This window comes from Xiphophorus maculatus, chromosome 9, assembly GCF_002775205.1.
Source record: "Xiphophorus maculatus strain JP 163 A chromosome 9, X_maculatus-5.0-male, whole genome shotgun sequence".
NCBI classification, from domain to species: domain Eukaryota; kingdom Metazoa; phylum Chordata; class Actinopteri; order Cyprinodontiformes; family Poeciliidae; genus Xiphophorus; species Xiphophorus maculatus.
Genome location: NC_036451.1, coordinates 22,073,059 through 22,100,589, shown reverse-complemented (window position 1 = coordinate 22,100,589; position 27,531 = coordinate 22,073,059). Strand labels below are relative to the sequence as shown.

Below are 27,531 nucleotides of genomic sequence, written 5' to 3'. Positions count from 1 at the left end.
ACCACCATGTTCCAATAAGGACGTGTTCGCTTTGATTCTAAAGTTTTCACGGAACGGCTGTACTGAGACGGTTTCTATCTGATAAATGAGACGACCTTCTGGAGGGAATGGATTGCACTATTTTTGCTTGGGGATGGATGCTTGTTTCTAGCATTTCCATTCGTCTCAGCAGCAGCGGGTTCAAGTCGTCGGCGATTCCTCGCGGTGAGAGGAGTCAGAATTGTCCCCGCCCCTCCGTGCTGCCCCACAGACAGCAGACAAGAAGCACACCCACCGCAGCGCATCGCGCGAGCGAGCGAGCCCAGCTGTCGGTAACGGAGAAGATGGCAGAGCGGCAGCAACAGAAACACGAAGGCAGGGTAAAGATCGGCCATTACATCCTTGGCGACACGCTCGGAGTGGGGACGTTCGGGAAAGTAAAGAGTTAAGTCATGTTTTCGTGTCACGTCAAACATGAATGTGTGCATTTGCGGCTGTCAGTCGGAGTAGTTAATGTCAGTGGCCCTGCCTCCTGTCGTAGCGTACCGCGTTGAACTTGACAGTACGCAGTCAGCGTAACTCTACGTCTTTAGAGGCGGACTCCGACTGGATTTTTGCGTAGAGGTCGCCTGCGAATTCGACCGCTTCAAAGTCAAATTCTTTCACCGAAGAACCTCTCTGTAGGTCCAGTTATCAGCGGTGGCAGGTGTAATAACACGATTCAAAACCAAATGTTCACACCTTTACATTGTTGTGTTTTTTAAAAAAGAGGAGCCTTTGTGTTGCGGTGGGGATTTTTAATCAGGACTGTGAAAGACGCATGAACCGTGAAGTTTGGTCGTAAGCCTAAAAATGTAGTTAACGGATTTTAAGGTAGCCGTGTACCGGGTTGTAGTTCAGTATGTTTACACCGGGTTAGCTTTTATTGTCAAGGCAAGAAAGCCATTCACTGAGTTGTGCTTCAAAAGCACATTGCTGGGTATTTGTCTTCTCTTAGCTAGTTTTCTCACAATGACCTTGTGAGCTCTTTCACCTGCCTGTTTGCTGAGAGTGTAGCTTAAGTTATGTTTTAAGCTAACTCACCTTCAGCTGCTATTTATACCATTTATATAACAGCAAGCAAATCATAAAAAGAGGATTTGTAAATAGATATTTTAATGCCGAATTAGAACAATTGTAAAAAAAAAATAATAATTGCATTTAATGTTTTATAAATGTATTATCTGTTTCATCTCTATAGGTAAGCGTCGACAGCTAAAAAATAAATAAATAAAAATAAAAGGTTCACAGTTGCAATAATATGATCAATTCACCGTTTCTGACAGAAAAATCCGACACCCCTCAACAAAGACAGGAAAAATAAGAGCCAAAATGTATAAAAAAAATCACTGAAGCCTTCCTGTAGTCATTGCATTGATTCAAATTTTAATTTACTTTTAGTTGTCTGAATAAAACATAGTATGGTTTTATTCACAATTTAATTGTCTTGTAATTTTAGTTTTAGTCTGCTAAATTTATATTATCTTTACTCAACTGAATTATGAAGTCATAGAAGAATGGATTTCTTGAGCTTTCTTCATCTTGGGAAAAACAAAAACATTTGCCTCAACTTAGGTGAATTATTTACCCTTTTATTTGAAACAACTTTAAGTCCCATTGGATATTTAAAAAACAACAAAAAAAACAGTCTGCCTTTCCACGCAGGTAAAATGAGATCTGATTGGATTTAATCCGTCGCTGATATCTCCCTCATCTTTTTTTTCTCCAGTCAGCATTCAGGTCTTTATTATCTTCAATTATTCAAAAGCAGGTTGAACTAGTTTTTTGTATATTGATATTTAATCTTGTATAAGTATTCATTATGCAAAAAAAGGAGAAAAAAGTACATTCTGTTTTAAAGAAATAGAATGCAGGTTTCAACCCATTTCATATCTTTTTGTTTGTGCCACTCCTGACTTGATGCCGCCCTGGGCGGTGAGCCTATTTCCCACATCAACAGTGCCATTGAGCTCAAAAGGTTTACACAGTTGCAGTTTCAAAAATGATCTCATGTTGTTAAGCCCACACTCTGTGCTTAATTCTCCACATATTTATGAAACCGACGCCCTGCTTGTGTTTTTTGCTGTTGCAGTCGGACAACATCAATTAACGGGCCACAAAGTCGCCGTGAAGATCCTCAACAGACAGAAGATCCGCAGTCTCGATGTGGTGGGGAAAATCAAGCGGGAGATCCAGAACCTCAAACTGTTCAGACACCCGCACATCATCAAGCTGTAAGTTTAGAGTGACAACACACTCCTCTGGCGAGTGTGAGAGCCTCTCTGCTGACAAGCAGCTGGCTTCAAACTTATCGGCACTCTATAACCGGCTGCGCTTAATGCGGGTATTGCGCTATGTTGTGTTGCCTGTTTATGGTGGCAGGGCTCTCTTGTTTCTGCGTGTTTACTATCGCGGTTCTGTACGGGTCATGCCTACAGGGTTCCCACGAGTCAGAACACACAATGATAATAACATTACCTCTTTCTTAAACACACACAAGCCCCCATGCGTGGGCCTATGTGAAGTAATCTACTCCCCTTTTCCACTTCAAATCGCTGCTTAAGGTGGTAGAGGTTTCTTGAAATCCTCACTTACAAACCATTTGGGTTTTTTCTTCCATCACCCAACAATTTCTGTGTTATTTTAAGGTGAGAGAAGGGTTTAGTCCACACTTCCACGCTGTTTGGTGGTGACAGATATGTGAGTGCTCAGGTCTTTTCCGGGAAAGCTGTGTGACTTAGACAGAGGCGTATATTTCCAGCATCTTCTACACAACAACAAGCAGACCAAAGCAGGGTGGACGACCCAGCACATTCCAGATGTTGGGATCACAGTGATTTTATTAACTTGGCTTCATTAAAGCTTTGCATGTTTACATAGAGGGGAAAGGATTGAGATTTAGTTTGGATTTCTTCCCCCCACGGTACTGGGCCTGTAGCGCTCCACTAACAGGAGTGAAGTAGATTGTGATGAAGTGCAGAATCTCCCCACAGCAGAAATTTATGAGATTGATCTTGCGGTGTAATAAACCCGACCTTTATGAAGGATTACCTGCACCAGTCGGGCTTTGCTGTTATCTTGTGTTCTCAGTCAAGTTGGGCACAAATTCTCTACTTATAAACAGAGTTGAGAGGCAAAGATGTGATTCAAATTGGAGTGAGCTCATTTTAACACACCGTATTCTTGTTCCAGCTACCAGGTAATAAGTACACCAACAGATTTCTTCATGGTCATGGAGTATGTGTCTGGAGGCGAGCTGTTTGACTACATCTGCAAAAACGGAAGGGTAAAACATTATTTTCTGTCAATTGCTCTAACGTATAGATTAATATTCATAATCACTAGGTTAAATTACGAAGGAGATTTCTGAAGTGGGTTAAATAGTTTACTTTACAACAGTTCTGTTAAATTGATCTAAAAATACATATGAAGAATAAGTCAGTGACTCAGGCAAAACCAGATTTTTGTGAACTGGACTCCAGTTTTTGTAATAAGTCTGCATCTTCAAACTCAGCTCATATAGATGCAACATAATTCCTGTCATATATTTATAAATTTCAGGAAACTACATGTTCTATCTAATTATATTCCATTAGCATTTTATCTAGCTCTTTGTTACTCTTACCTGATTTCTTTTTTTTTTTTACTTTTTAAAACTGGACAAATGTTTTACCGTAGAAATCCAAAAATACATTCTTTGAAAATATTGGCTATATGGAGAGAGGAGCTGATTAGCCTTTTCTATCGGTTTATGTTGCACAGTTGCTTTTAATACCTCTTCTGTGTCTCATATCTGACAAAAACAACAACTTAAATGCAACAGTTATAATTGCTACAGAGCAATTAGGTCCAGGATAAACTACTACTCTTCAGATTTATATCCATTCTAAAATATGGTTTTTGTATGTACTTGTAAACTGAAGTGTGTTTTGACTTTGTTTCACTTCACTACATAATTCTGTTAGGAATTTTCCTAAAAGTAGATTGTTGAGTATTTGAGCGTAACTAGAGTTGATGAGGGGAAAACAGACTGATTTTGATCACTGGCCAATTTTCTTGTTGATTTCTAACAAAAAGGCAATTTTTCACTTTTCTCAGAATAGTAAGGTGATGTCATGTTGATGTTTATCACATCTAATGCACTGCCCCCCCCCAGGTCCAGCAAGCAACTAATGCAGCTTTAACTATTTGCATGGCAACACTTTCAGTCTGTTTACGAATAAGTATTGGAATACAGCCACAAGATTAGACAAGAATTTGTGGAGTTAAGATTGCGGAGTTATTCTCTCAGTTCTCACGTCTAACACAAAACCTTAGATGAAAAGAAAAACAGAAAATCAAGCCGAATTGCCTCACGTCGTCTGATGCATTTTAACTCCCGCCGTGTCCCTTAGGTGGAGGATTCAGAAGCTTGCCGTCTTTTCCAGCAGATCATCTCAGCTGTGGACTACTGTCACAGGCACATGGTGGTCCACAGAGACCTCAAACCCGAGAACGTCCTGCTCGACGCCAACAAAAACGCCAAGATTGCCGACTTTGGTAATATCCCATAGAAATACACCATAAAGCAGGGGCATCCAAAGTGCGCCCTGGTGTTTGATGTACGTAGAAATGTTCTATTTTTATTTAGGGCAAAGTTGTCACAGACAAAGTAAAAAGTTTACGATAGAAAAAGTTAGCGAGAACACCAATTATTTGTCTTTAAATAACCAAATTTTTTTCATTTGCTTGTAAGAACCAAATCTATTTACCGACTTTTACTCAAAACTTGACTTTGCTGCCCTCAAATGTTCTTTTAATTAATTTATTAAACTTTGCATTCACAAAGAGTGACTAAATCTTGATGTTACAGCTCAGAAAGGACTACATTTTGTTCTAGTTTTTTAAAACTCTAAATCTAGAAAATTTGCACATTTCTTTTAATAAGATATATTATTACCCTGCATACCAATGAAAAAATCATAATTTATTTATAATAATTTACACTTCTCTTTCCAGCAACAAATCTGATTATTTTGTTTGTTTAATTAAAGTGTTGCATAGTTAGTTTATTGTTGAGTAGATACATTTTTATTGACCCTCAAAAAAATTAATCTAAGTAACCAAAAGTATGGACACCCCTCTTCCATAATGGTTTAGGAAGAATATATATCAGAGATACTAAGTAAAAGTTTGATTAAGCTTGAATTACATTACTGTAGTTTTGCACTGAGTCATTCAAATAAGAATAAGGACGTCGTCAGAGTCCTGTCGGAGAATTCATTTTTCCGGTTGAAGACAGAATGGCTGATGCAATATGACCAAGAAAGAAGGCAAATATTTTCTGAAACAGGCGAGGGTCCTCGTGCGCAGCCAGACGTCCCCTAGCAACGGCCAGGTCTCATATCAAGTCTGGCAGGAAGCCTTGAGGCCCAGTGTCATCTGATAGGGAAGGAATCGGCGGGGGGTTTGAGGGTTACAGCGGGAGAAGTGTTTTGGCTTCGAGCTAAGAGACTCTGGTGAGCAGAGAGAGAGGGAGTGCTCAGGGACAGATAAAGTGAAGGTCAGCAAATCGCACCGTGTCTGACGTTTGGTGTTTGGCACAGGCTGTGTTAGTCAGAGAGAGGCTCATCCAATTAGAAGAGCTTTGTGTTTAGAGCTTAGGCTCTTGGTGGGTGAAGGAGGATAAAGATCTCACAGTGTCCACAGTGTGTAACTCTGCCCTCGCTGCATGGCAATATTCAATTTAGCCTGTCAGTATCGAAGGATTAAAGGCAATAATTTGATCACGGGGGGCTCTTTGGGTCTTGCCTGTTACTGTCAGAGCGATAAAAGACGGTTGTTAATGTGTGCTTGCCTTCTGATTGGCTTACAGGACTTTCAAACATGATGTCAGACGGAGAGTTCTTACGAACGAGCTGTGGGTCGCCCAACTACGCAGCTCCAGAGGTCATCTCAGGAAGGTGTGTGCTTAGATTTGTAATCACATGAATAATTCAGATGGATGTTATTAATGAAATAAGCAGAAGCAGTGATTTATATAAATCTACAAACCTCTAGTATTCTTGCCTGCTAAAGGAGAAGCCAATAATTTTGCTTTTGGTGTTGGCTGCCTTTTGTCCCATTCTGGATCACAATAAAAATAATGATCTTCTATCTAGGTTCATTTTGGATTTTTAGTCAAGTTATTCTTATACTGAATTGTCAGAGAGTTTTTGATAATTGTCAAGCCTAATATTAGGCCCTTACTAATAAAAAAAAGCCAATTTCCTACTTTTATTCTTGTCACAAGGTGCCTTGTTGTCCAAGGAAAAAGTGTTGGGTTGTTTTGAAGAACCAGAAATGGGCAAAAAAAATAGCTCTCATTGTTGTGAGAAAAATACAAATTGAAAAATATTTCAACGCTGTTAAGATTTGGTTCTTTGAGACCTCTTTGAAACAATGTCATGTTTTTGTCAAACTGAAAGATAAACAAATGAGGAGTGGCCCAGTACTTTCCCAGACTATCGTAAAGAGACCAGTGAATAATGGGGCTGTCCAACCTTACAAAGTGACTTGTTTCATAGCAAGATATCAAGTTTTTATATCTAATCTCAAGCCATTTTTAGCTTTGTTGTCACATTACAGGCTAAGTTTAGTTTACTGGGATTTTATCTGACTGCCAAATTCAAAGTCATCCATCGTTGTGAAGAGGAAGGAAATTCTTATTGTTATTTTATTTTTATATTTTCACAGCAAAAAATCTGGAGAAGTGTGGTGTGCATTTGCTCTCCCCTGTTAATGAAGTTCCCCTTTCTGTAATTTAATATCAGTGTAAATAATTTTTCCACATTCGATGCTGAGAACACAGACACACATTAAAGAAGATTCTCTAGTCGGATGAGACTAAAACTGAAATCTGGCAGTCTGCTAGAAGCTTCAGAGAGCAACACAACTTTGTGTTTATGTGGACGTGTCAACGTGTGCATGTTGTGTTTCAGCAGAACATTTATATGTTTTTGTTAGAAGTGAGAAATGTGGCAGATGATCGCAGCTTTTACTCAACGTCTTGCAGACGAACACAGTGAAAAGCGTTTTCATTCATGTTCCTATCTCTTTCAGGCTGTACGCAGGCCCAGAGGTGGACATCTGGAGCTGCGGAGTGATCCTGTATGCCCTGCTGTGTGGCACTCTGCCCTTTGACGACGAGCACGTCCCCACGCTGTTCAAGAAGATCAGAGGAGGCGTCTTCTACATCCCCGAGCACCTGAACCGCTCCGTGGCGTCGCTGCTCATGCTCATGCTGCAGGTGGATCCACTTAAGAGAGCCACCATCAAAGACATCAGGTAACGAGTCGCGCTGTGTTGTGTCCAATTTAATCAGCTGTTTAGCCGCTTTGAGTCCCAAGGATTTGCTGCAAAACCCGTTTGGTCCCAGTAGGGAACCAAACAGGCTCGGTGTATGTTGAAAACAACACTTCAACCTCTTTAAACCTGTCGCGCATAATGTTGCCCCTCCCCTTGTGGTGGCAAAAATGAATACCCAAACCAAAAACACTTTTGACACGTTGTAATGACATGCCTTTAGGTAAACTTATGCAAACACTATAGAAATACACACCTCTCTAAGAGAGGCAATCAAGCATTCACTTCTGCCTGGTACTTTCTCCTTTGGGGATAAAAACTCTAACCACCTTTAATCACTTTGTCTGGAGATTTTAATCTTTCCTCTCTTCTCATCTTTTCTTTCTAATCTGAAGAAACCAAAACTTTTTTTAGGCACAGATTAGGTTTTCTGCTGTAGATTAATCTGGCCTCTGTGTTACACATGCTCTCTTTTTAGCGCTGGTAAAATAGTCTTTGGTAGTTAAATGCGCTATAATTAGTGTGTCCTCTCTTCTGCACGCTGCTCTTCAGTTTATCCCACAGGTTTACCAAAAGCTGTAGGTCGGAAGATATTTTCCTCTCTTCGATCTCTAAAAACATCTCCAAATGACTGTTGAGAATCTTGTCACCTGAAAATTCCTACACCAAACACATTTTTTTGCAGCTCTTGTACATTAATTATTACTTTTGCACGTGGCCTTTCTTTGTTCCGTCAGGGAACACGAGTGGTTTAAGAAGGACCTGCCGGGCTACTTGTTCCCAGAGGACCCATCGTACGATGCCACCGTGCTGGACGAAGAGGCGGTCAGGGAAGTGTGCGAGAAGTTTGAATGCACCGAGTCTGAAGTGGTCTCCAGTCTCTACAGCGGCGATCCACAGGTACCCAGAACCATGTCAGAAAATACGCAACAACTTCTTCTTCATGGGTCGAAACAGCAAATCATCTGACCCTCATTTAGTCCTATCCTCTGCATCCTCTTCCCTCACACCAGAAAATATTTAACGTGTGCAATATATTATTTAGAAACTTTCATGATTCTGTAAATTGAAACTGATTTTCAAAAAAAGTTAAACATTTCATTTCCAATTCTACCTCTGTGTTTGTAGGATCAGTTAGCAGTAGCTTATCACCTCATCATAGACAACCGACGCATCATGACCCAGGCCAGCGAGTTCTACCTGGCCTCCAGTCCTCCGCAGGGCTCCTTCATAGAAGAAGGCATGCTGCTGCCCCCCGGCGTCAAACCCCACCCAGAGAGGATGCCCCCGCTTCTGGCCGACAGCCCCAAATCCCGTTGTCCTCTGGATGCCCTGAACACAACCCGGCCCAAACCGCTCGCTGTGAAGAAAGCCAAATGGCACCTGGGGATCAGGAGTCAGAGCAGACCGTATGACATCATGGCTGAGGTGTACAGAGCCATGAAACAACTCAGCTTTGACTGGAAGGTAACAGTGTTTTTTTTTTTTTTTGCTTTTTTTGTAAGGTAAAGAATCGTAACTTAAAAGTGCAGGTCTACATTTGGTTACTGGTTGGCAGGTGGTGAACCCGTATCATCTGCGTGTCCGCCGGAAGAATCCAGTAACGGGAAATCTGGTGAAAATGAGCCTGCAGCTCTACCAAGTTGACAACAGATCCTACCTCCTCGACTTCAAGAGCATCGATGGTAAGTGGTGAACATATTTCTGCTCAAAATGCAAAATTTACAGACAGCATCAATTTTTTTTAAACTTTTGAACAACTGATTGTCAAATAGATGGCATCTATAGTTGTTACTGAGACTTGATGACCCAAATATATTGCTCTGTGTTGGAGTTCTCTAACTGAGCTTGGGGAATTTTTCGTTTTGCCCCTCTTACCACTCTGCTCTGGGTGTGGAAGTTAGATAAAAAATGGATCACATTCAGTTCTATTTGCAGCTGGGTTTTTTTTTTTGGTTCATCACAAGAGAGTATCATGTTTTGACTTGTCCTTATTAAACCAACTATTAGTTTTTTGTAATATTTTGTCAGAAGAGGCAGTTTATACATAAATGAGCCTTTTTTTAAAAAAAAACATCTGTACTGTATATCTTAGATGAAGTGTAGTCAGAAATACCCATTCAAGGTGCTTTCTCTTTTAGCTCACACACTTTGAGGCTTGTTTCATAGAAATTCAATGATCTGTTACCTAATGCTACTGCATTGTCGATCTGCCATGACGTCACCCACAGACGACATCATGGAGGCTGTCGGCTTTAAATCTGGGTCGTCCACCCCTCAGCGGTCGGGCTCCACCGCCGGCTTCCACAGACCCCGACTGAGCATCGACTCGGCCAGCCCCGCCATCGACCTGCCCCAGCTCAGCTCCTCCCTGCCGGGCTCGCTGTCCGGCAGCTCCCCACTGCTCGCCGCGCGTCAGGGCTCTCACACCATGGACTTCTTCGAAATGTGCGCCAGTCTCATCACCACGCTGGCTCGCTGAGAACCTGCTAAATCCCAAACTGCCTTGTTAACCCGGAAGTCGGTGGGGGTGTTGTAGAGCTAATAGCTGCAAAGTCCGAGATGTATCAAAGAACTTATGGAAGCCAGAGAAAAAAAATCTAAATTAGGGAGAGGTCAGAATCGCATCAGAGTCGGCAAAGGTCTAGTTTACCGTCACAAATCCCCTCAGTCCTTTATCAGCTGCGTCAACATGTAACGACCGGACATCCTGCTGAGTTGGCCTCAGACGCTGATCTGAGGTCAGTTCTGCCGCTTGTCTTACCGATCGCTATTACAGCTGTGTCTGGAGGAACATTACTTCATAGATTTCAAGTTTTATAATGCAAGAAGCGTTTTGTTATTAATGTATATTTATATTTTATTGTAGATCGAACTATATACCAAAAAGAATATTATTTAGATATCAAATTCATATTTATTTTTAGACTTTCTTTTTTTAAACACTAGTTTTATTCGAAACATCTCCACTGAACGAATTGTTGAATAATTTAACAAAGCACGGCAGACAGTTGGATGCTACATTGATTTTTCTGCTTGAAACTGCCCCGCGCCGCACATACTCGTACACACACACGCCCACGCCATCTGACCGCGTCGCACACCTGCGTCATTTCACCCGACGCTTGGCACACTCAAAGGCTCTGATAAAGCAAGCTGCCGCTCGGCTTGTCGGCGGCGCTTGAACAGAATTTTATTTTAGAAAAACACGGAGGCCTGCGACATCAGGAAGTCGGCGCTGAGCTGAATAACAACAGATGTGGCTCTGGAACGGTTCAGGGTTACAAACATCTTTGCGCTAACTTTTCAAGCCGTGACTAAAACACTCGAATCGGAGTGAGGCGGTCAATCTGGAGATCAGCAACTCTGTGTGTGGGTGTGTGTGTGTCATGTGAGATGGTGTGTTACTGCCGCAGGAGAACAGAAGCCACAGAAAACTGCCCACAGATGCCTTAAAAGAATGCAACGCAATGTTTATGTGAAAGTCTGATGTGTGCCGAAGGCCAGAGGGAGAGTTCGTCATGTGTTTTACATTTAAAGCCTGAAAGGTCAGAGATGCTGGAGTCAAAACAATTCAACCTTGACGTTATTGTGTACTGTTACCATCTGAGCTGCTGTCTGCCCCGTTTGGTTCATCTTTGCTGTCCCGTCTGCACTTTCACTCTTGTTACTGGGCTCAGCAGTTCACTGCTCCACTCTCCAGGAGCGCTCACAGATGTTACTGAATGGATTCTTTCAGATTTGCGATTCTCAGTACCGTCGGAGTGGTGGAGCTGTAATTAGTTTGAAAGGTGCTTCTTTAAATGAAGCTTTAACCACCTTTTTAATCACCTGAGGCTGTTTTAAATTTCAGTGCGATGATCTCAGACTTCAAAATACTGTGCATCCCAGGAGAAACACTACACCTTAAAAAGAAAATATTGGCACACAGCGGTGAATCTTTAGTCTAATGTAACTAAGCAGAATTATTTGATCAGTCTACAGTAAGCCTATTTTAACCTTTTAACTGGAAAGACATCAAAACCAGTAAGGGTTTCCCCTATCTCAATCATAAGCTATGAGACTCCAACTCCATCATCATTAGCTACATGCACAAACGCTGGAGAAAAATCATCCAGGCTGCAACTCATTGGCCATTTCTTTCCCCTTTCTTGTGCGTCCACACCACACTCCTAGCCTGCCACCCTGGGTGGCGAGCAACTTCCCCTGTCGCTAAATGTGCTGTGCTGGAACAACTGTGACATGTTACCGCCCAACACTCGTCTACATGATGTTGAAGGGTTTGAGTCTGGACCGCAGGACTGGGTCTAAAGTCCGTCCAGTTTGAAAGGGAACGAAGACTTTCTGAAGCATTTTCTTTGAAACAGTGCGAGCTGTACTTTTTAATCCACTCCTGAAACCCTTTATTACTTGCACACCTGGAACATACATGCAGCTGTATAACCCAGACTCTCCTCATAACACAGATTCTGTCTATAAATATGCATTGGCCTGCGGCATTGCTGCCCGAAAAAAAAACATGGTGCACAAAATCTATGGAAGACGCTAAGGGTTCTACAGAAGAGATAGGTCGGATGTATACAAACTGTTCTCATATAACCAGTATTTACCAACAGGTGTAGCTCTCTACCTTTTACAGCTGCAGTGGCATGTTACCCATGAATCCTCAGCAACGTGCCAGCAGGCCTCATGAAATACAGATTTTACCAAAGGGAGAGTTTTCCACTGCAAAGCTATTCTCTCTGTTTAGCTGTAGTTAAATGGTGACCTTAAACAACCCCGTCTATGTTGTGAGTGTTTGATGTGTGTGTGTGGGTACGCATTACTTACTGTTATCTTGTACAAAGGTGTTTTCCTCTGTCTGTCGGCGTGTGTGTGCGTGTGTGTGCTTGTCTTTCTCCATCTTTGTGTCTAAGATTGGGGTTCGGACCTTGTTATGCACTGCATGATATTACTGTTATGACTTGCACTTTAAGGAGTATTTATTAAAATAAACATGCAAAAACAGCAATGTCGTCATCGAGTGTCTTTCCACTGCCGAGCTTTTACACACACATTTAAGTTTTTACATCGGCTTGTGAGGACGATGTAAAGGTATCCGGCTCTGCATGGACACCTGCAGAGCCGTTAAATTATAGAAAAGAAAGCTGGATGTTGACGTTTTTATCTAAAAGTTTGACCTGTAGACACGCTAACGCCATTCTGAAGTTACACATTTAACAATCGCAGTCCTTAGATCTTATGTAATGCAAGGCAGTAAACCGAGCAGTCTGGAATTTTTGAAGTGAGGTTTCTGTGAAGTTATCAGCAATTTCTCCTTCGCCTTTGTTGGAAAGATGCCATTTTGCAGTGAGTTGTAGAAAAGTGAATAAGTCCATAGAAATGTGGAAGCTAGTAGCTAGCCCAGGTTTAGCAAATTTTTGCAATCTAAAACAGGCAACCTTCAAGCGCTACATTCATTTTTCTACTACTGGTGTTACTGATAACGTCATTGAATCTCTCTTCAAAAAACCATCCTTTTCAGTGATCATTTAAATATCACAACAACAATAGATACATACTCTTAAACAAGCTAAAGTGGTTATCTGAAATTTTAAATTTGAATTTTTAAGAAAAAGATCCATGTAAAGTTAAAAAAACAAACAGTGATTCAAACACTTGGAAATTAAACTGACCAGTTCCGGATAATTCTGTGGAAACTGTTAAATTGTTGGAGGAAACAAAAGGTGGTTATTTATGTCTTAGCTCGTTTCAAATATTCAGTCCCTTGCAGCGAACCCTGAGACTTTTGTAGATAATAATGATCCTACTCTTCTTGACGCTTCATGCAGACAAGAACAAAGATTCAGGGTCTTGGGTTATTTGAGCTGTGATTCAACTTTGGATCGACGGTTAATCTGAAGAAAAGTTGATTGCAAGACTTCCCTTAGTTTGCATAGGAAAGTAGAAAAACTGCAGTTTAATTAATCCTTTACTTCCGCCACAAGTTGTACTTTTCTGGTATTGCCCAGTCTGTGTCGGTCAGTAAAGTTGTTATTGTTGCTTTTATGCTCTCTCTTGAGAAAAGAAGACTCCATCTAGGTCCAACGTAAAGAATCCTCCTACCAACATCTTCAAGGAACAGCAGTAACATATCCATTTGCCTAGACGCTGGTTCACTCCTCAGTGTATTGATCCATGGTTGCAGTTCTCAGATAAATATTGAAGTCGGGAAGATGTCGTTTCTTGGCAAAGGGTCACATGGCTGCGGCTTGCCACGGCAGGAAGATCCTGGTCAACGTGGGAGATTTTTGACTGGCTGGTAGAAGCAGAAAGAAACATTGTTTCAACATATCAGGAAGGCAGGCAGACGTTGGGAGAGTCTGTATGATTTATCCTCACCTCGCTGTACAGCGATGAATCCAGCATGGAGTCTGCGTACATGTCAGGAGGAGGTAAAATGACGGCTGAAGGGTCAAACTCTGTCTCGGGAGTTGAACTTTCCTGTGGCCTGTTTAAAAAAATTATATATTTATCATGACTGAATACATATTGCACTTATCCATGTATAGCCATCCCATCACAATTAGGTATAGGCCAGTAGAAATACTACAGCACCATGTTATTCGTGCAAATATTGAAATCGAAAATGTGTAACACCGTTTAATTGTTCCTATTACAGAAAATCAGCAATTATTCCTACTGATACTAAAGTTACTGTATACTTATTTATAATTATAAACCTGAGCAAACAACGATTACACGTAGAGTTCCTCAGGGCTTTATTGTTAGACTGATTTTATTCAAAATATACATGGTCCCAATTTGCTGAGATTTTGGAGTGCTGATGACATATATGTTAACGTTTCTCTTGACCATAGCCTCCCACAGTCACTGTGTCCAAAGTGTCCATCAGTGGATCTGTCAGAATACACACTTCTCTCTATTAGGTTTTGGTAAAACCGATCAAAAATGAATTAGGGCGGCTGCAGCTCTTCTAAAATTCTTGAGTCTTGATCAACACCACAAAATGAAACAACAGTCCTGAAATGACTGCACTGACTCTCTTTGTCTTGGATTGAGCTTAAAACTTTTCGCTGGCCTGTAAGCCACTGAATGACCTTTAATCTCTGCAGCACATTTCAGAGTTTCTGATCAGGTATGAACCATGTAGGCCCCCTCAAGTCACCTGACACGCTCACTTACTGTTTTGAGAACTTGACCTAAACAGAAGAAAGCAGCATTTAATTCCTCTGATCCTCAGCTCTGGACACAGCTGCCTGAAAACCTGAGATGTGCAGAAACTGTTCTTTATACCAGGACTGAAAACGTGTCTGTTTATGACCACTCATCCGTAAAGTCCAAAGACTGGTTTATCATTTCATTAGTCTAAATGTTTGTTTTCATACGATGTGTTTTTCATTTATATTCCATGTTTTTGATGTATGTCTTATTTCTATTCCTTGTAGCCTGGAATTACCCTGCGAAGGAATTGGGCTATAAAAAATAAACCTGCCTCGCCTATCATCAGCTTTATAATAGTGATGGGTGTTGCTCCATTTGAGCCTGAGTAATACTGTTATTTTGCTGCGTATACTGACAAACCAAAAACACTTCTAACTTGGGTCTTAATAGGAGGAAATGAGCTGCAGCCTGTGGATTATCAAATCCTGTCTTACCATCTATGAAATATGTATATTACTCACTACACACAACCCTGTTTTATGTAGTGTGTGTCTATTAAGAGGTTAAAATGTGACGTTCTGCCACATCAGGGTGAGGTATGTTGCTTTTACGCTGACATCACCGGCTTGTTTTCTTCAGTTTTTCATCTGTAGTCCATTTATTGAAAGTCCAGTGCCCTAGACGCAGTCCATGAGCGACGCCGTGTGTGCAAATAATTATTACCTGAATGAATCACTGCTAATTTCTGAATTAATCCAAATTAAAAACCAAGGCCGTATGATGGAAAATTTCGAACCTAACCTGAAGCCAAAAGCTTTTCTTGAAAAGGCGGACCTTAAACCGTGTAACTAGGCCATGCCTAGTCGCAGTGTTTTGATCACAATGCGACTGCATCTGAACAGGACCCGGCTTGTTGGGAGGATCGGACTGATTTTCCAGTCCACCTGATTTTCTCTTAGACACCTAAACTAACACGTTCACATCTTTTCCTGCTTAGCAGCTCATTCTGAACAAAAAAAGAAGGGAACCTGTCTGTCTACTGGTTGAGCAACATGTCTGGGATTTTTTTGGGCGAGTGTGTGTGTGTGTGTTAGTTTTGGGCTACTTACGCACTAGCAGCTTCTTCCTGCACAGGTGTAGGACCTACAGAGAAACCAGGATGAAGATTAAGAAATTATTAAGAAGAAAAAAAAAAACAAAAGTAATAAAGCTAAGAATTTGAAAATAAGACGGATTGGGCTGAGCTTACTCCTCCTTTCTGGTTCGGGCTCACTTGAAAAAACAAAACAAAACAAAAATGACAAATGAGTAATCAGTACAGTTTAAAATGTGCAAAGAATCAGGATGTTTATAAAACACCTACTTTGGAGTCGGATGCGCAGATTTCGGTGTGCTGAAGAATGTCACCAACTTGTAAAGTGCTTCTTGCCTCGCTCTGGTACAAAGATACGCACACACCATACAGTATTTTCAAACTTTTTTTTTTTTTTTGGCTCAAAATGATCAGAAGATGAACTCACTGGATCTGAGGGTTTTCGCTCATGTCACTGTGACTGTGCTGGTGGTTTACGTCGAGGTCCTGGTTTCCTTTAAGGAGAAAACGAAACAGAGCCATTTATTGTTAACAAGTCGCGATAAAACGAAAACAAATCTTCTTTCGGACGACACTACCTCAAACTTATCATTAACAGTTTCCGGTTACACAACCGACATGTTTATCCTTCAAGTCACAAAGCAGTGATTCAGTTCGAGAGGCATGCAGAGCGACAGGATTTTAAAATTCAAAAACTTTGTGACTCTAGGGGTCACAAAGGAAAACAAATGCTTGCCAACATGTAATAAGTTGTGTGCTAAAAATAAACTGGTTTTAAGACTACCTTTTACCTCAATTAAGCTATTATTATATGCTCACTAGTGCAGCTGAATACTACTGAATTCATCTGTTGACAAAGATGCTTGGATTCGTTGCTGTTGCTACACATCAACACACCTGTTACATCACTTGAATGCCATTTCTTGGAAAATCACACAAATTTTGTTTTCACAGGAAATGTTTACTTCTTTTCTTTTAAAGCAACAGCACCGTGGTGCTGCAAGATTTGTCACTTTTTGTTGGATCTGTGACTACAGACTCATCTCAAACGCACTGATGCGTTTAATTTTCCAGACAGAGGACTGAGGGGTCCACTCTCAGTCATTTCCATAACATTCAAGACGTTTAAAGTTTCCCACATTTGGTCGTCTTACGACAGACCTCGTAGTATTTCATCGAGAGTTTATGCGAAAAACCAACACAAAGTGAGAATGTGTTTGAAAGATCCAGTCAAAGTCCAAACCGAAATCTAAAGATATGAGATATTTCATATGGTTTCAACAGCAACGAAATGTAATTCTGTACAGTACCGACTGAGGGAGGCTGAACTCAACCTTTCTGGTATTTATTTCTATTTTTTTTTAAACGTAATTTCCCCTCCATTTAACAGTTTTGTTCTACTTTGTATTGTTTTTTTTTGTTTGCTTTTTTTACAGGAAATTTCAAAAAAACACACTCTACAAGTTTTGTTCTTGTCACATGACACGGAGTAGAAAAGTTCAAGGGGTATAAATACTTTTGGAAGGTTCTGTAAACGATTTTATTTGTGAGCTAATTATAAAAGTAGGTCAAGCATACAATTGTCAGATGACACTAAAACTGTAGCTGTGTGGTTTACTAATTAAAAGGTGTGTAAAACTCATAAAGCAATTCGACCTCAGTGTTCTGCATATTAAAGGACATTTATAGCCTCAAGTTGAAAAATCTCTGCACCTTTACCTTGAAAACAAAAATCCAAAATGCTGCTTAATTAATTACCGCCCTTTAGAAATGAAAGTCGCTTTTAAGATACAAAATATATTAATAAAAAGTTTCAAAATTATCTTCCTTTATTCTAGAAACTACGATTTGTGTCGCGTTACCTAACGAGGTGCAGTTCACGATTTACCACCAATTGACTCTGGTGTACAAAATATTATCAGAATGATTGTAGAGCTTCAGGAAATGAGCTGAGACATTTTCATTGCCTTGATCAGTATTAACATCTGCCTTCGAGGTAATGTTTCAAGTGAGCCTGTCTAGAAAGCAACAAATATGGAGCATAATCTATGATGTCTATCTTACCCATCTCTGGCATGGAGATAGTCCGTGTGTGAACCCTGAGGAGGGAAGAGACGGTAAAAAAAAAAAAACGTGATTAAGAACTAATCAATCACTGTGTCAAAAACAATTTGGTAATAGGCTGCACTGCAAAAACAAAATCTTGCTAAGTATTTGTCTCGTTTCGTCTTGTTGGTACACTTGAAACAAGACAAAACTCACTAAAAGTTACTTTTCAGCACGATATGTAAGCTTGATTTAAGAAAAATAATTATTGAATATAGATTAAAAGAAGTATAAGTCCTACATCCAGATACTTTCATTTATAGGAAGATATTTTTCCAGTTATATGTATTTACTTAAAATATGCCTAAATATCTTGGTGAAAAGTTACGTTTAAGTTAGTTTTGTCTTATTTCAAGTGCATTGGATGTTTGCTCTAGAAACGAGATGAAAATACTTGGTAGGATTTTGTGTTTTTACAGTGAGGATGTCAGGTTACCCCGGCAACTGGTCAGAAGCTTCAGGGTTGGGTGAGAGCGTCTCGTCGTCACCGGTCCACTCCTCACTGTCGTCCGAGACTGAACACATCAAGGACAGCATGAAGAAGCGGTCTGCGTCAAACAGCTGCTGACCGATTTAACGCGCGCTCCAATCAGGAGCGCCACTCGCAAACACTTACAGCTTCCCGGCGAACGACTGAAGTGATTCAGCACCCTGCGAAAGAAACAGAAAGCAGACGCTCGTCATCAAGACAGCGTCGGCGTCTCCTCTACCTGCTGACGGACTCGGTGTTGAGGTGGGGACACGTACATGCTGTCCGTGGCGGCTTCGGCCTCGATGATGGCGCTGTTGCGGGGAGTCTTCTTTCCCAGCTCCAAAATCTCCTTGAAGTCCATCTCCACGTGATCCACGGGAATGTACCCATCTAGAGTGAACAAACACAGATTTTTGTAGGCGAGTCGCTTCGTCGCCTTCTCTTTCCCAGACACGAACACTCTGCTGTCGGCTCACAGGTGTTGCAGCTGTCCCTGGCCAGCCACTTCCCCTTGGGGCACTCGGTGGTTCGGATGATGCTGATGACGTCGCCGCTCTTGACGGGCAGATCGTGCTTACGGCCCTTTGCGGTGACCTTTACCTTTGCCTGGTACATGGCTTCCTCCTGCCCTGTGACCTGAAACACACAAACGGAGATGTTACACAGTGGCCCTGCTTTAACACGGCCAAGTAATCACGCTAATTGAATCTAACCTAGTGGGATCATTTAACACTAATTCAAGGAAAAAGAAAGTGAGTACACAACTCACCACTGTGCTCACTGAGGAATACTGCAATAACAAGGACTTGATGGTATGGAACTACTATAAAGACCCTAAATGAATTGTTTGCACAGAAAGTGACTGAGTTGAAATAGGGGGTTGGGGGGGTGAAGGGTCAATGTCTGAGCTAACAACAAGTAAGACGGGTCGTGGATGAAGCGTCTCAGATTGACGCTTTGTTTCAGACACTTAGGCAAAAACACATTTTGAAGCAGAGAAAATGTTTTCAGATGTTTCTTAACGTTAATTTGTCATTTAGCTTCATACAGACTATGAAACATTTTGCAGCCACCCCTCCCACATCAGGACCAGCCATCATCTTACAGCTGCAGTAAAGTGATGAGTCATGGGGAAAAAAAACAAAACAAAAAAAACTCATCAGAAACCCATTTGATGGGATTCAGGGGAGTGAAGCCCAAACCAGTTTGACGTGGAACCATCGACTTTTTAAAAAACTTTGCTCATTTTTTTTTTTTCATCTATAGTTTTGTTCATTTCTGTCTTAACACATTAAGAAAAGTTTTTGTCTCCGTTTCAGGGCTGTTCCTCGAGCGACTTGAAGCCTGTGCTTTCCCACTGGGAGCTACAAAGAAACAAGCGACGCCACAAATATGACGGTAAAGCATATTTATGCTTACAATGTTGAGCAAACGAAATAAAAAAAAGAACAGTAACTCGATAAAGGAAAAAAAAACACGCACATCCGTGAGCGTCTGAGGAAAAAAGAAACGAGAACACGGCACTTGAAACCAGTTTGCAAAAAATGATTCATTTCTTTGTGTCTGGCCCGTCGTCTGAGGCAATGCTATTCAGGACCGGTGATTAAACACTTGATTAAAATGCTGAAAGGTCTTTTATCATCTGGTCTCCGTAGAAACTAAAGTCTTGTTCCAACATTTCTGCTACATAAACAGAGGTCTGAGTTAAAATCTCTAATGTGAGGAAGGTGTTGCCAGCGGTGAAACGTGTGTTTAGTCATGTTGCTCAGCTCTTCCACAGCGAGGAATGAATCCTGACAGGTTTGAGAGGCCAGACGTTTACTCCACCCTCCTCCTCTGCCACTCAGTCACCTTCCTCCACCTCCTCCTCCTCTTTCTGTTCTCTGTCAAAAATAACAGGACTCACATTGAATTTTTTCTTCATCTCATTCTCCTTCTTTTCCCTCTCCTTCTGCTCCTTCTTCTCCCGCTCCTGTTTCTCCTTCAGCTCCTTCTTCTCCTTCTCCAGCCGCTGCTTCTCCTTCTTTTTCAGCTCCTTCTCATCCGGCTTGTCTGAGGCGTGCTTCTTCTCGCTCCTGCGGGGAAGAGGAGACGCACACGTCATTGTCCTTTACGAAAGTTGGTTTTGCCTCGCGGCATGTCTGAGCAGCAGGGGGCGGTTGCAAGGGAGGGAAACACGACTCTCCTCAGAAACTCTTGGGAGAGCAGGAGGAATGAAAACTGGAGAAGTGGGTCCAAAGAAAACCCAACAACAAGGTCCTACCTGCCGAACCTGCTCGTCTTGGTTTTCTCCCGAAACTGTAAATATTCACAGAGATAAGAATTAATTTGCTTTAGATGAAAATAAAAGACACTACGCCTCTGATTTTGAAGGTGAACGCCCTTTGAGAGCATCAAAAACGCCTTAAACATTTTCACATTTTGCCATATTACAGCCACAGGATATACATTCAGAATATACATTTTCTGAATTTGCCAGAAAATTTAGAAAATGTGGAGGTGGAGTTTGTTCTCTAAACTCCACCTCCACATTTTCTAATGTCCTGCGACCGGGAAAGACAAAACAGAGTCCGGTGTGGGACGCAGATTTGAAATATAAACACTCGACAAGCTCCTTAAGTGTCACTTTAATAGATCTGAGATGCATAACAGAGCAGCGTCAGCTCCTTAATTAAACGTTACTGAGGATGTGGTGACAAAAAAAGTGGAGGGGATAGCACAGAAAAATTGTAACATGGTAGAAAAAAATACGACGCAAGGTTGCTTTCGAGGAACGTCGTGATTTAATGCACTTCATGGAGCGAAGTACGAGAGCTAAGAGTTAAGTGTCGCGCATGTTTTATTCTTTTCATCTTTTTTCTGTTCAGCAACCTAAAAATATGTGTAATGATGTGAGAAAACCACAATTTTCTATTTATTCAGTCAGTTTTTAATCCAGCTGACACAAATAATGTTAAAATTTCAGAATGTTCTTTTTTTTTTTGTGATTATTCGATATTTTATGGAAAAATCAGCATGTTACGGAAAAACGGTCGACCCTCTTAATACAAGAGAAAACGCGTTTTTAAGAAAATGTCCTCTTAAAAATGAATCGCTGGTCGATCGATAAGATTAATCAACTTTAGATTAACTCATTAATCTATAACTTGTGCCTGTAAATCCATCTTTTATGGTCAGAATGTCAAGAGGAAATTAAATGTTTAATAGAAATCCACAAGACGTTTTGGATGCAGTTTGCCACAGCCTGTTAATCAGAGACAACAAAGAAGCAAAACGAATGTGTGGCGGAAAACTAACAGTGCTCACCACTGTAATGATGCAGCCAGAGCAACAACAGAACGACTTAGATCATATTCACGGGAGGGAAACGGCTCAGTCAAAGTCAGGACCAAAATCCAAATGAAAATCTGAGGGGAATCTTTAAAAAAATGATTAGGTGATCACTCTCCATTCAATCTGACTGCGGTATTTAGAAAAGTAGAAGAAAAAAAAATCTGTTTCTATGTATGTGACTCTAGTGGAGATATAACCCAAAATCTGGAGCTGCAGTTGCAACATGACAAAAGTGAAAATACAAAAGCTCTAACGAAACGTTCAACTCCTCGGTGCCTACCGTTTCCTGTCCCGTCTCGACATATGGATCTGTGAGTTAAAGCAAACAACAGGTCACGTTAGAGAGTGCAGAGATCTTCAAAAACATTGATTATTAATCAACTAAAGTTTTGAAAAGCAACACGTGAAACGTTCAAATTCAGAAAATCTGGTTATTTTGTTTGGAAAATAGTAGTTAATGCTTGTTAAAAAGCAAAATGTGAACATGTATGGGTGAAGGAGCCTCAGCACAGCTATTCTGCCGAACAATCTCTAGAAGCCGAAGCTTTCTACTTGTGCTTGTAAAATGCAAAAAGACAACAACAAAAAAAACAACAACTTGGGTTTATGTCCAGTATATTTTTTTTCTCCATAATGCAACTTTTCCAATCAATTCTCCAAAATTTTATATCGATTTCTAGCATAAGAATGTATTAAATAAGAAGAATGTGTGAGACTCACTTTGTGGGGCCCCTTTGCGTTTCTTGCCATTGCTGCTCTTCGCCTTCTTTTTGCTGGAGCTGACGTTGATGAATTCGTACACGTCGTCGTTGCTTTCGTACATAATGTTTTGGAGTAGTGCTTGAGGGCTACAAAGAACAAAATATTGATTAACACAGTTTCTTGGGATACAACTCGCCACTTTAAACTGAATAGATATACAGCTGAACTTCCTGATCTTACTCCTCAGTGGGTTTTAGGGATTGTTCCTGCAGAGGACTGTCCAGCTTAATTTCTCCATATGCTGTCTTAGTTTGGACCTCTGTTTCTGGATGAGTTATCCCGTTGCCATAAAACTCTGACTGGGTTGGTTTGTCTGGAACGTCGGTACCCGTGTGCTCCTCAGTCCCACATCGGGACACCGGCAGCTCTGGGCTGTAGGCATCCTCCAAATCGTCAAATCCTGGTACGTCTGTGGCTTCGGCCTCTAAACTCTCAAGTGGAACCGGAATCTCTGCGTGACAGAGATGGAGAAATGCATCCCCGACTGAATGGAAAGGATTTCCAAGTGCAATGTTGGTGGATGTGAAACTACCTTCAGGTATAATAGGAGGAGGGGGGATGAACTGGCTCAAGTTGGCAGACTGAGGTCTTTTAGGTTTCTCTGGCGCCGGAGCCAAAGTCTCTCGGTCTGGTAGGACCCCTCTGGGTGGAGGAGCCGCAACCGCAACCGCAACTAGGGGAGGGTTGGACCCCTCCTCCGTGAGGCTTTGCAATGCCGGAGAAGCTGCCCCTGTGAGGAATCACATCACAATAGTTTACATTTGCTCAGCTGATTTACACCTTAAAGTCTCAGATTAAAGGGATAGCTTGAATGAGGTTTTGTAATTGTTGTCTTACCTCTAAGATGTCACATCACCATGACTATGTGGAAAAGTGAAGAAATCTTCATAGCAGAGGAAGGCTAACAGCTGGTCACAAAGACTGATACTTCATCCAGCGTTTTCTCAGCCTAGCTACAAATGTGTTTCTACACAAGGTCATACTATACACTTCTCAGAAAGTTTGCTCCACTCTTGGCTAGCTTAGTAGCTAATAACATTCTCTTTTGAAAATGTAAACAATACCTCCTTCATAGTTACTTTACATGCTAGCATGTATGCTAACAGTCAGACAGGGACCCCCGCTTAAGCTGATATTTGGAAATTTAACTCAAACTGAAGAGGTCAGTCATTCCACCAGGAATGTGAAAACAACTTCAACACCTTGAAATCCATGTCTGTATGTAAAAAATATGCCAATATGATGCATTATATTATCTGTAAAGTTAGCATGTAGTTGGCTTGGTTTTACTCAGAGCCACTGACTACAGTCAGCAGGCTAAATTAAGAAATCTACAAAGAAAAGGTTAGCGCTTTTGTTAAAGTGCTGATTGTTAATACAGTATTTTATTTAAACTGATTGGCCTGCTACGAACATTTTCTAATCGAGTTGTTTTAAATTTCTAAAACCAGTTGATCAGCTGTCAGCTTTCCTCTGCTTTGATGATTTCTTAATTTTTTTTCTCCAAACTCACACACAGTGATATGAAATCTTCTAGATAACAAAACCATAAATTTAATTAATAAAAATGCTGGAACCTGAGTTCTTATAAAACCCATTTAGTCAGAGCTGATTGTTCTATGTATAATGTTACCTGGAACATAAATAATTGTAGTTTGTAGTCTAGTTTTCCTTGATTTAGAATTACTATGAACTCCTTTTTTTATTTTCATAATGTAAAGCTCTTTGAATTATCTTGTTTGCTGAAATGTTCTAATAAATTAAATTGCCATGGCTTTGCTTATTTTCATAGGACCTCACTTTGTGTCAGTCTAACACATCCCTTTAAAACTCTACAGCCTGCAGTATGAAACAAGGAAGAGAGGAAGAAAAAGCAAGTGCAACAGAAAATTGATTTCACATGGAAACCCAACTTGTCAAACAATGATGACGTTGCTGTCACATCTGTCAACAAACAGAGTCAACAAACAGAGTCTTCCTTGTATTTTTGTCTGGTCTACTTTCAAGTTTTCTAACTTAGTTTCCTGCTCTAGAAAAGTTAAAAGTATAGAAAAGGTATAAAATACAAAATAAATCCACAACTCTAACATGTAAGCACTCTCTCGAACAGTTTTTTATGTTTCATTTAGAAGAATGTGATTTCGAAAAAAAAAAAAGTTAAAAATTAGTTCATGACTTGGATATAAAATCTCCACGAGAGTCTAGGTTAAATTTGAGTCCTGCTTGTCAGACTTTAGAGAAACTTAGCAGCTCTATCATAGCTGACATACCTTCACAGCTCAGCTCAGTTGTTCCTGGCACTGGAGAAGAATGTTAGGTCTATTGTTTGTGTGGGAAGCTACACAGATTTATTCTAACACCTATACATGAATACCACCACGCTTTTGGTTCAACTTAAACCTTCCAATTCTGCAGCATTCCAGCACATACCTGAGATCCTGATAACTGGGAAGTTTGTTCTGCTCGTCATGTTGAGGTGAAATCAATTCAGACTAAATTCCAAGACAAAGCTGAGCTCAAACTCACTGTGGTCAGGGAAGTTAACTTCTGCTTTAATCGACGGGAGTTTCTTTCCCTCATCCTCGAAGGGCGGAAACTCTGCATCGCTGAGGGCGGGATCCAGGTGAGAAGGAAAGACTTTGGGTGGAGGAGTGGGGCTAGACATGGGGCTGGAAGCAGATAAAGCATACTTGTAAGTGATCATTTGCATACTAAACTTGGCTAAATGAACCAAGCTCCTGGAAGGGAGTTCTACCTGGCGGCCTTCTTGCGTGCCTTCTCCAGAGCGCTTAAGATCCTCGGGTCACTCGGAGGGGTTCTCTTCCCAGTACTCATGTCCTCCGCCCTCCCCAGGGCGGACAGGGCAGAGATGGGACGTTCTAGTTTGGAAGGAGTAGAGTCCATCGCTTCTACAGCAGCTGGAAGAGCCACCTCCACGTCAGAACCAGCTACTGCCTGAAGCTCGGTGGAGGGAGCAGAGAACTCGGGAAAAGGATCGGAGTTGGCAAAACTCGGTGGAGGAGAGAAAATAGCTCTGGGTGGGGCATCTGTAGCTCTGGGTGGAGGAGAAGGATCCACGGTATCTGAAGGGGAGGGAGTCACAACGGTTGGAGGGGAAGGAGTTGCAACGGTAAGAGAGAGCGCATTAGCAAGTGGAGGAGAGGGAGCAGGAATGATTGGGCGAGGGGGAGCATCAATGGAAGGAATGGGAACAATTTTGTTTTGGCTGGGCAGGTCAGAAACTGACGAAGCAGGACTTTCAATCTGAGGTGGGGTTTCACTCTGTGGGGGTGGGATTTTGAAAGCTGGGGTAGCTGGGATCATGGCAGGTGGAGGAGAGAAGTCGGGAGGGTCGGGAATTGGAGAGAGGGTTGTCAGGTCCACCGCAGCGCTGGATTCAGGGATGGTGATCTTTCGTGGGATCTGCCTAGGTACCAAGTATATAGACTCCTCCTCGTCAGCATCAGAAGCCAATGGGATCAGCGGTGTGGGTCCAGGAAGGTTCACGTTCGTAGAGTCTAGGATTGAGTCAGCTGAGGTCGCTGCTGGATCCTTCTTGGAAGATTTTATGAAACCAAGAATATTCTTCTTCCTCTGTGTTTTGGACTTCGGAGGAGGCAAGGCTGGCACCAGCTCGGCTGTGCTCTCCTTCTGTGTCCCAAAGAACGGAGGCTTCTTTCCGTTCTTCTCCTTGTGATCCGATGAGTTTTCATTCAGCTTCTCCTTGCTTTCCTTCGTCTTCCCGTCAGATTTGTCTTTGGGTTTTGAGTTACCATGGATAAAAATCTTCTTGTTGTCCTTGTTCTCATCCTTGAATATCACTCTGGGGGAATTAACCGACTTTGATTCCAAGGCCTGGTTGATGGAGGAGAGCAGGGAGGGGCGTGCTCCTGGCGGAAGGTGCTGAGTGGGGCTAAGGGGAGGAGGGATGACCTTTGGTTTCTCAGCAACAACAGGTTTGGGCTTTGGTGGCCCCAGCAGGAATTCTTTGTCCTGGAACTTGGCCCTCAGCGCCTGGAAGTCTAACGGACCCTCTTGCTAAAAGTGACAGACAAAAAGTGAAACAGCTATTTGTTCTGGTTTACAAAGTGTACGCACAACATTTACTGAGCCAACATATTTGCTTTTATTTCTGACACTACGTCATAGAAACATCTAGACATAAATCTTTGCCCTTAGGAAGAATTGTGCAGAATGTGGGTGGGGTAACCACCTCCCCCCACACACACCCTGATTTTTATTTTGTTTCATAAACATATTTTTGTACATTTGACATTTATTCCAATCTGGGTTTTAACGTGATTCTGCTCCTTTGTCATATTAAAGGTGTTGTAAATATTTTGCAGTAGATGCCGCCGAATGGTATATTGTTTGAATGGTTTGGAAAAAAAAATTCCCACTAATTTTTGGTTTATAAATGCCTCAGCCAACAACATGCACCTTAGTGCACGTGTATTTCTGTTACACAAAAATAAGAAAGGCTAGTGGCATGAGCCTCCATGCAATATTTGGCATAGTCTTATAATTCTTTCGTTTCCTATTGGATTAAACTCTATTACTTCTATCGCCTGTAAAGGTTTGTTTTGAGGACTGACTGTAAATTGAAAACACACACACATATATATATATATATATATATATATATATATATATATATATATATATATATATATATATATATATATATATATATATATATATAATAGGCAATATTATATATATACAACTGATAGGCCTGATTAAAAATGACTAGTTTGAGCGAGATTTAGGACCAATACGTGTCCAAGTTGTTTACATATCAACGCAGCTCTGTTGAAATATTTAAACAGGTGGCATTAACATACACGTGTTTCACTACTTAAACAATATTTATCGTAAGACGTAACGTGGCTAATTTAAGCCAACTCACCTCATCCATCGCGAGGTTTTAAATCCTCCCCCCACCCCAAAAAAAAAAACCGAGAGAGAGAGAAAAAATCTCCAGAATGAACCAAATAATTGTCTTCTTCAGTCTCGCATTCTGGCGGCGATTGTAGTAAAGGTTTATTATTTTAAAAAAAGAAAATCGAGATGTTAGGCTGCTTTCTGTATTCAGACCCACAATGCGTCCCTTTGTGCGTCCAGGACGCGCGCAGAATATGGTTTCTGGGCTGGAACAAGGTTGGAGTTGAAAAACTCACTCGTCATGTGGAAGAAAACAGTCTAGCTCGACAAACGGGTCTGGCTCAGATTAACGTAACTCGGTGACTCTCGGATAGTT

General features: G+C 41.2%; 2 protein-coding genes across 3 annotated transcripts; one reads left to right on the top strand and one right to left on the bottom strand.

The window, feature by feature from the left end:
• The first annotated feature begins 222 nt into the window (after positions 1–222).
• Positions 223–12,348, top strand: prkaa2 (protein kinase AMP-activated catalytic subunit alpha 2). 2 transcript variants are annotated; one of them, XM_005795544.2, is made up of 10 exons: positions 223–423; positions 2,111–2,252; positions 3,211–3,304; positions 4,413–4,557; positions 5,873–5,960; positions 7,099–7,323; positions 8,079–8,241; positions 8,470–8,808; positions 8,900–9,026; positions 9,573–12,348. In XM_005795544.2, the coding sequence occupies exons 1-10, from the start codon at positions 324–326 to the stop codon at positions 9,821–9,823; spliced, it is 1,674 nt and encodes a 557-aa protein (XP_005795601.1). In that variant the 5' UTR covers positions 223–323; the 3' UTR covers positions 9,824–12,348. The 2 variants fall into 2 exon arrangements, with proteins under 2 accessions (XP_005795601.1, XP_023195340.1); XM_023339572.1 differs by having other exon boundaries at positions 269–359.
• fyb2 (FYN binding protein 2) lies at positions 12,306–27,531 on the bottom strand. The gene is made up of 20 exons (XM_023339571.1): positions 27,181–27,531; positions 25,027–26,309; positions 24,798–24,940; positions 22,804–23,001; positions 22,452–22,722; positions 22,230–22,357; positions 21,790–21,818; positions 20,440–20,474; positions 20,083–20,251; positions 18,653–18,812; positions 18,452–18,566; positions 18,321–18,355; positions 18,141–18,219; positions 17,663–17,697; positions 16,026–16,092; positions 15,869–15,940; positions 15,755–15,777; positions 15,615–15,648; positions 13,723–13,831; positions 12,306–13,639 (listed from the first exon to the last, which is right to left on the bottom strand). Exons 1-20 carry the CDS (start codon positions 27,187–27,189, stop codon positions 13,616–13,618), a joined length of 3,018 nt encoding a protein of 1,005 aa, XP_023195339.1. The 5' UTR covers positions 27,190–27,531; the 3' UTR covers positions 12,306–13,615.

What these genes read in the sequence shown, in the direction of transcription:
- prkaa2 (XM_005795544.2), top strand. Translation starts at nt 324, where the DNA reads ATGGCAGAGCGGCAGCAACAGAAACACGAAGGCAGGGTAAAGATCGGC. An exon ending in CACCCGCACATCATCAAGCT is followed by an intron (nt 2,253 to 3,210) that starts GTAAGTTTAGAG and finishes TTCTTGTTCCAG; the next exon opens with CTACCAGGTAATAAGTACAC. An exon ending in ACATCTGCAAAAACGGAAGG is followed by an intron (nt 3,305 to 4,412) that starts GTAAAACATTAT and finishes CGTGTCCCTTAG; the next exon opens with GTGGAGGATTCAGAAGCTTG.
- fyb2 (XM_023339571.1), bottom strand. An exon ending in GCACGCAAGAAGGCCGCCAG is followed by an intron (nt 24,941 to 25,026) that starts GTAGAACTCCCT and finishes ATCTGCTTCCAG; the next exon opens with CCCCATGTCTAGCCCCACTC. An exon ending in GAAGCCGCCACGGACAGCAT is followed by an intron (nt 18,356 to 18,451) that starts GTACGTGTCCCC and finishes TTTCTTTCGCAG; the next exon opens with GGTGCTGAATCACTTCAGTC.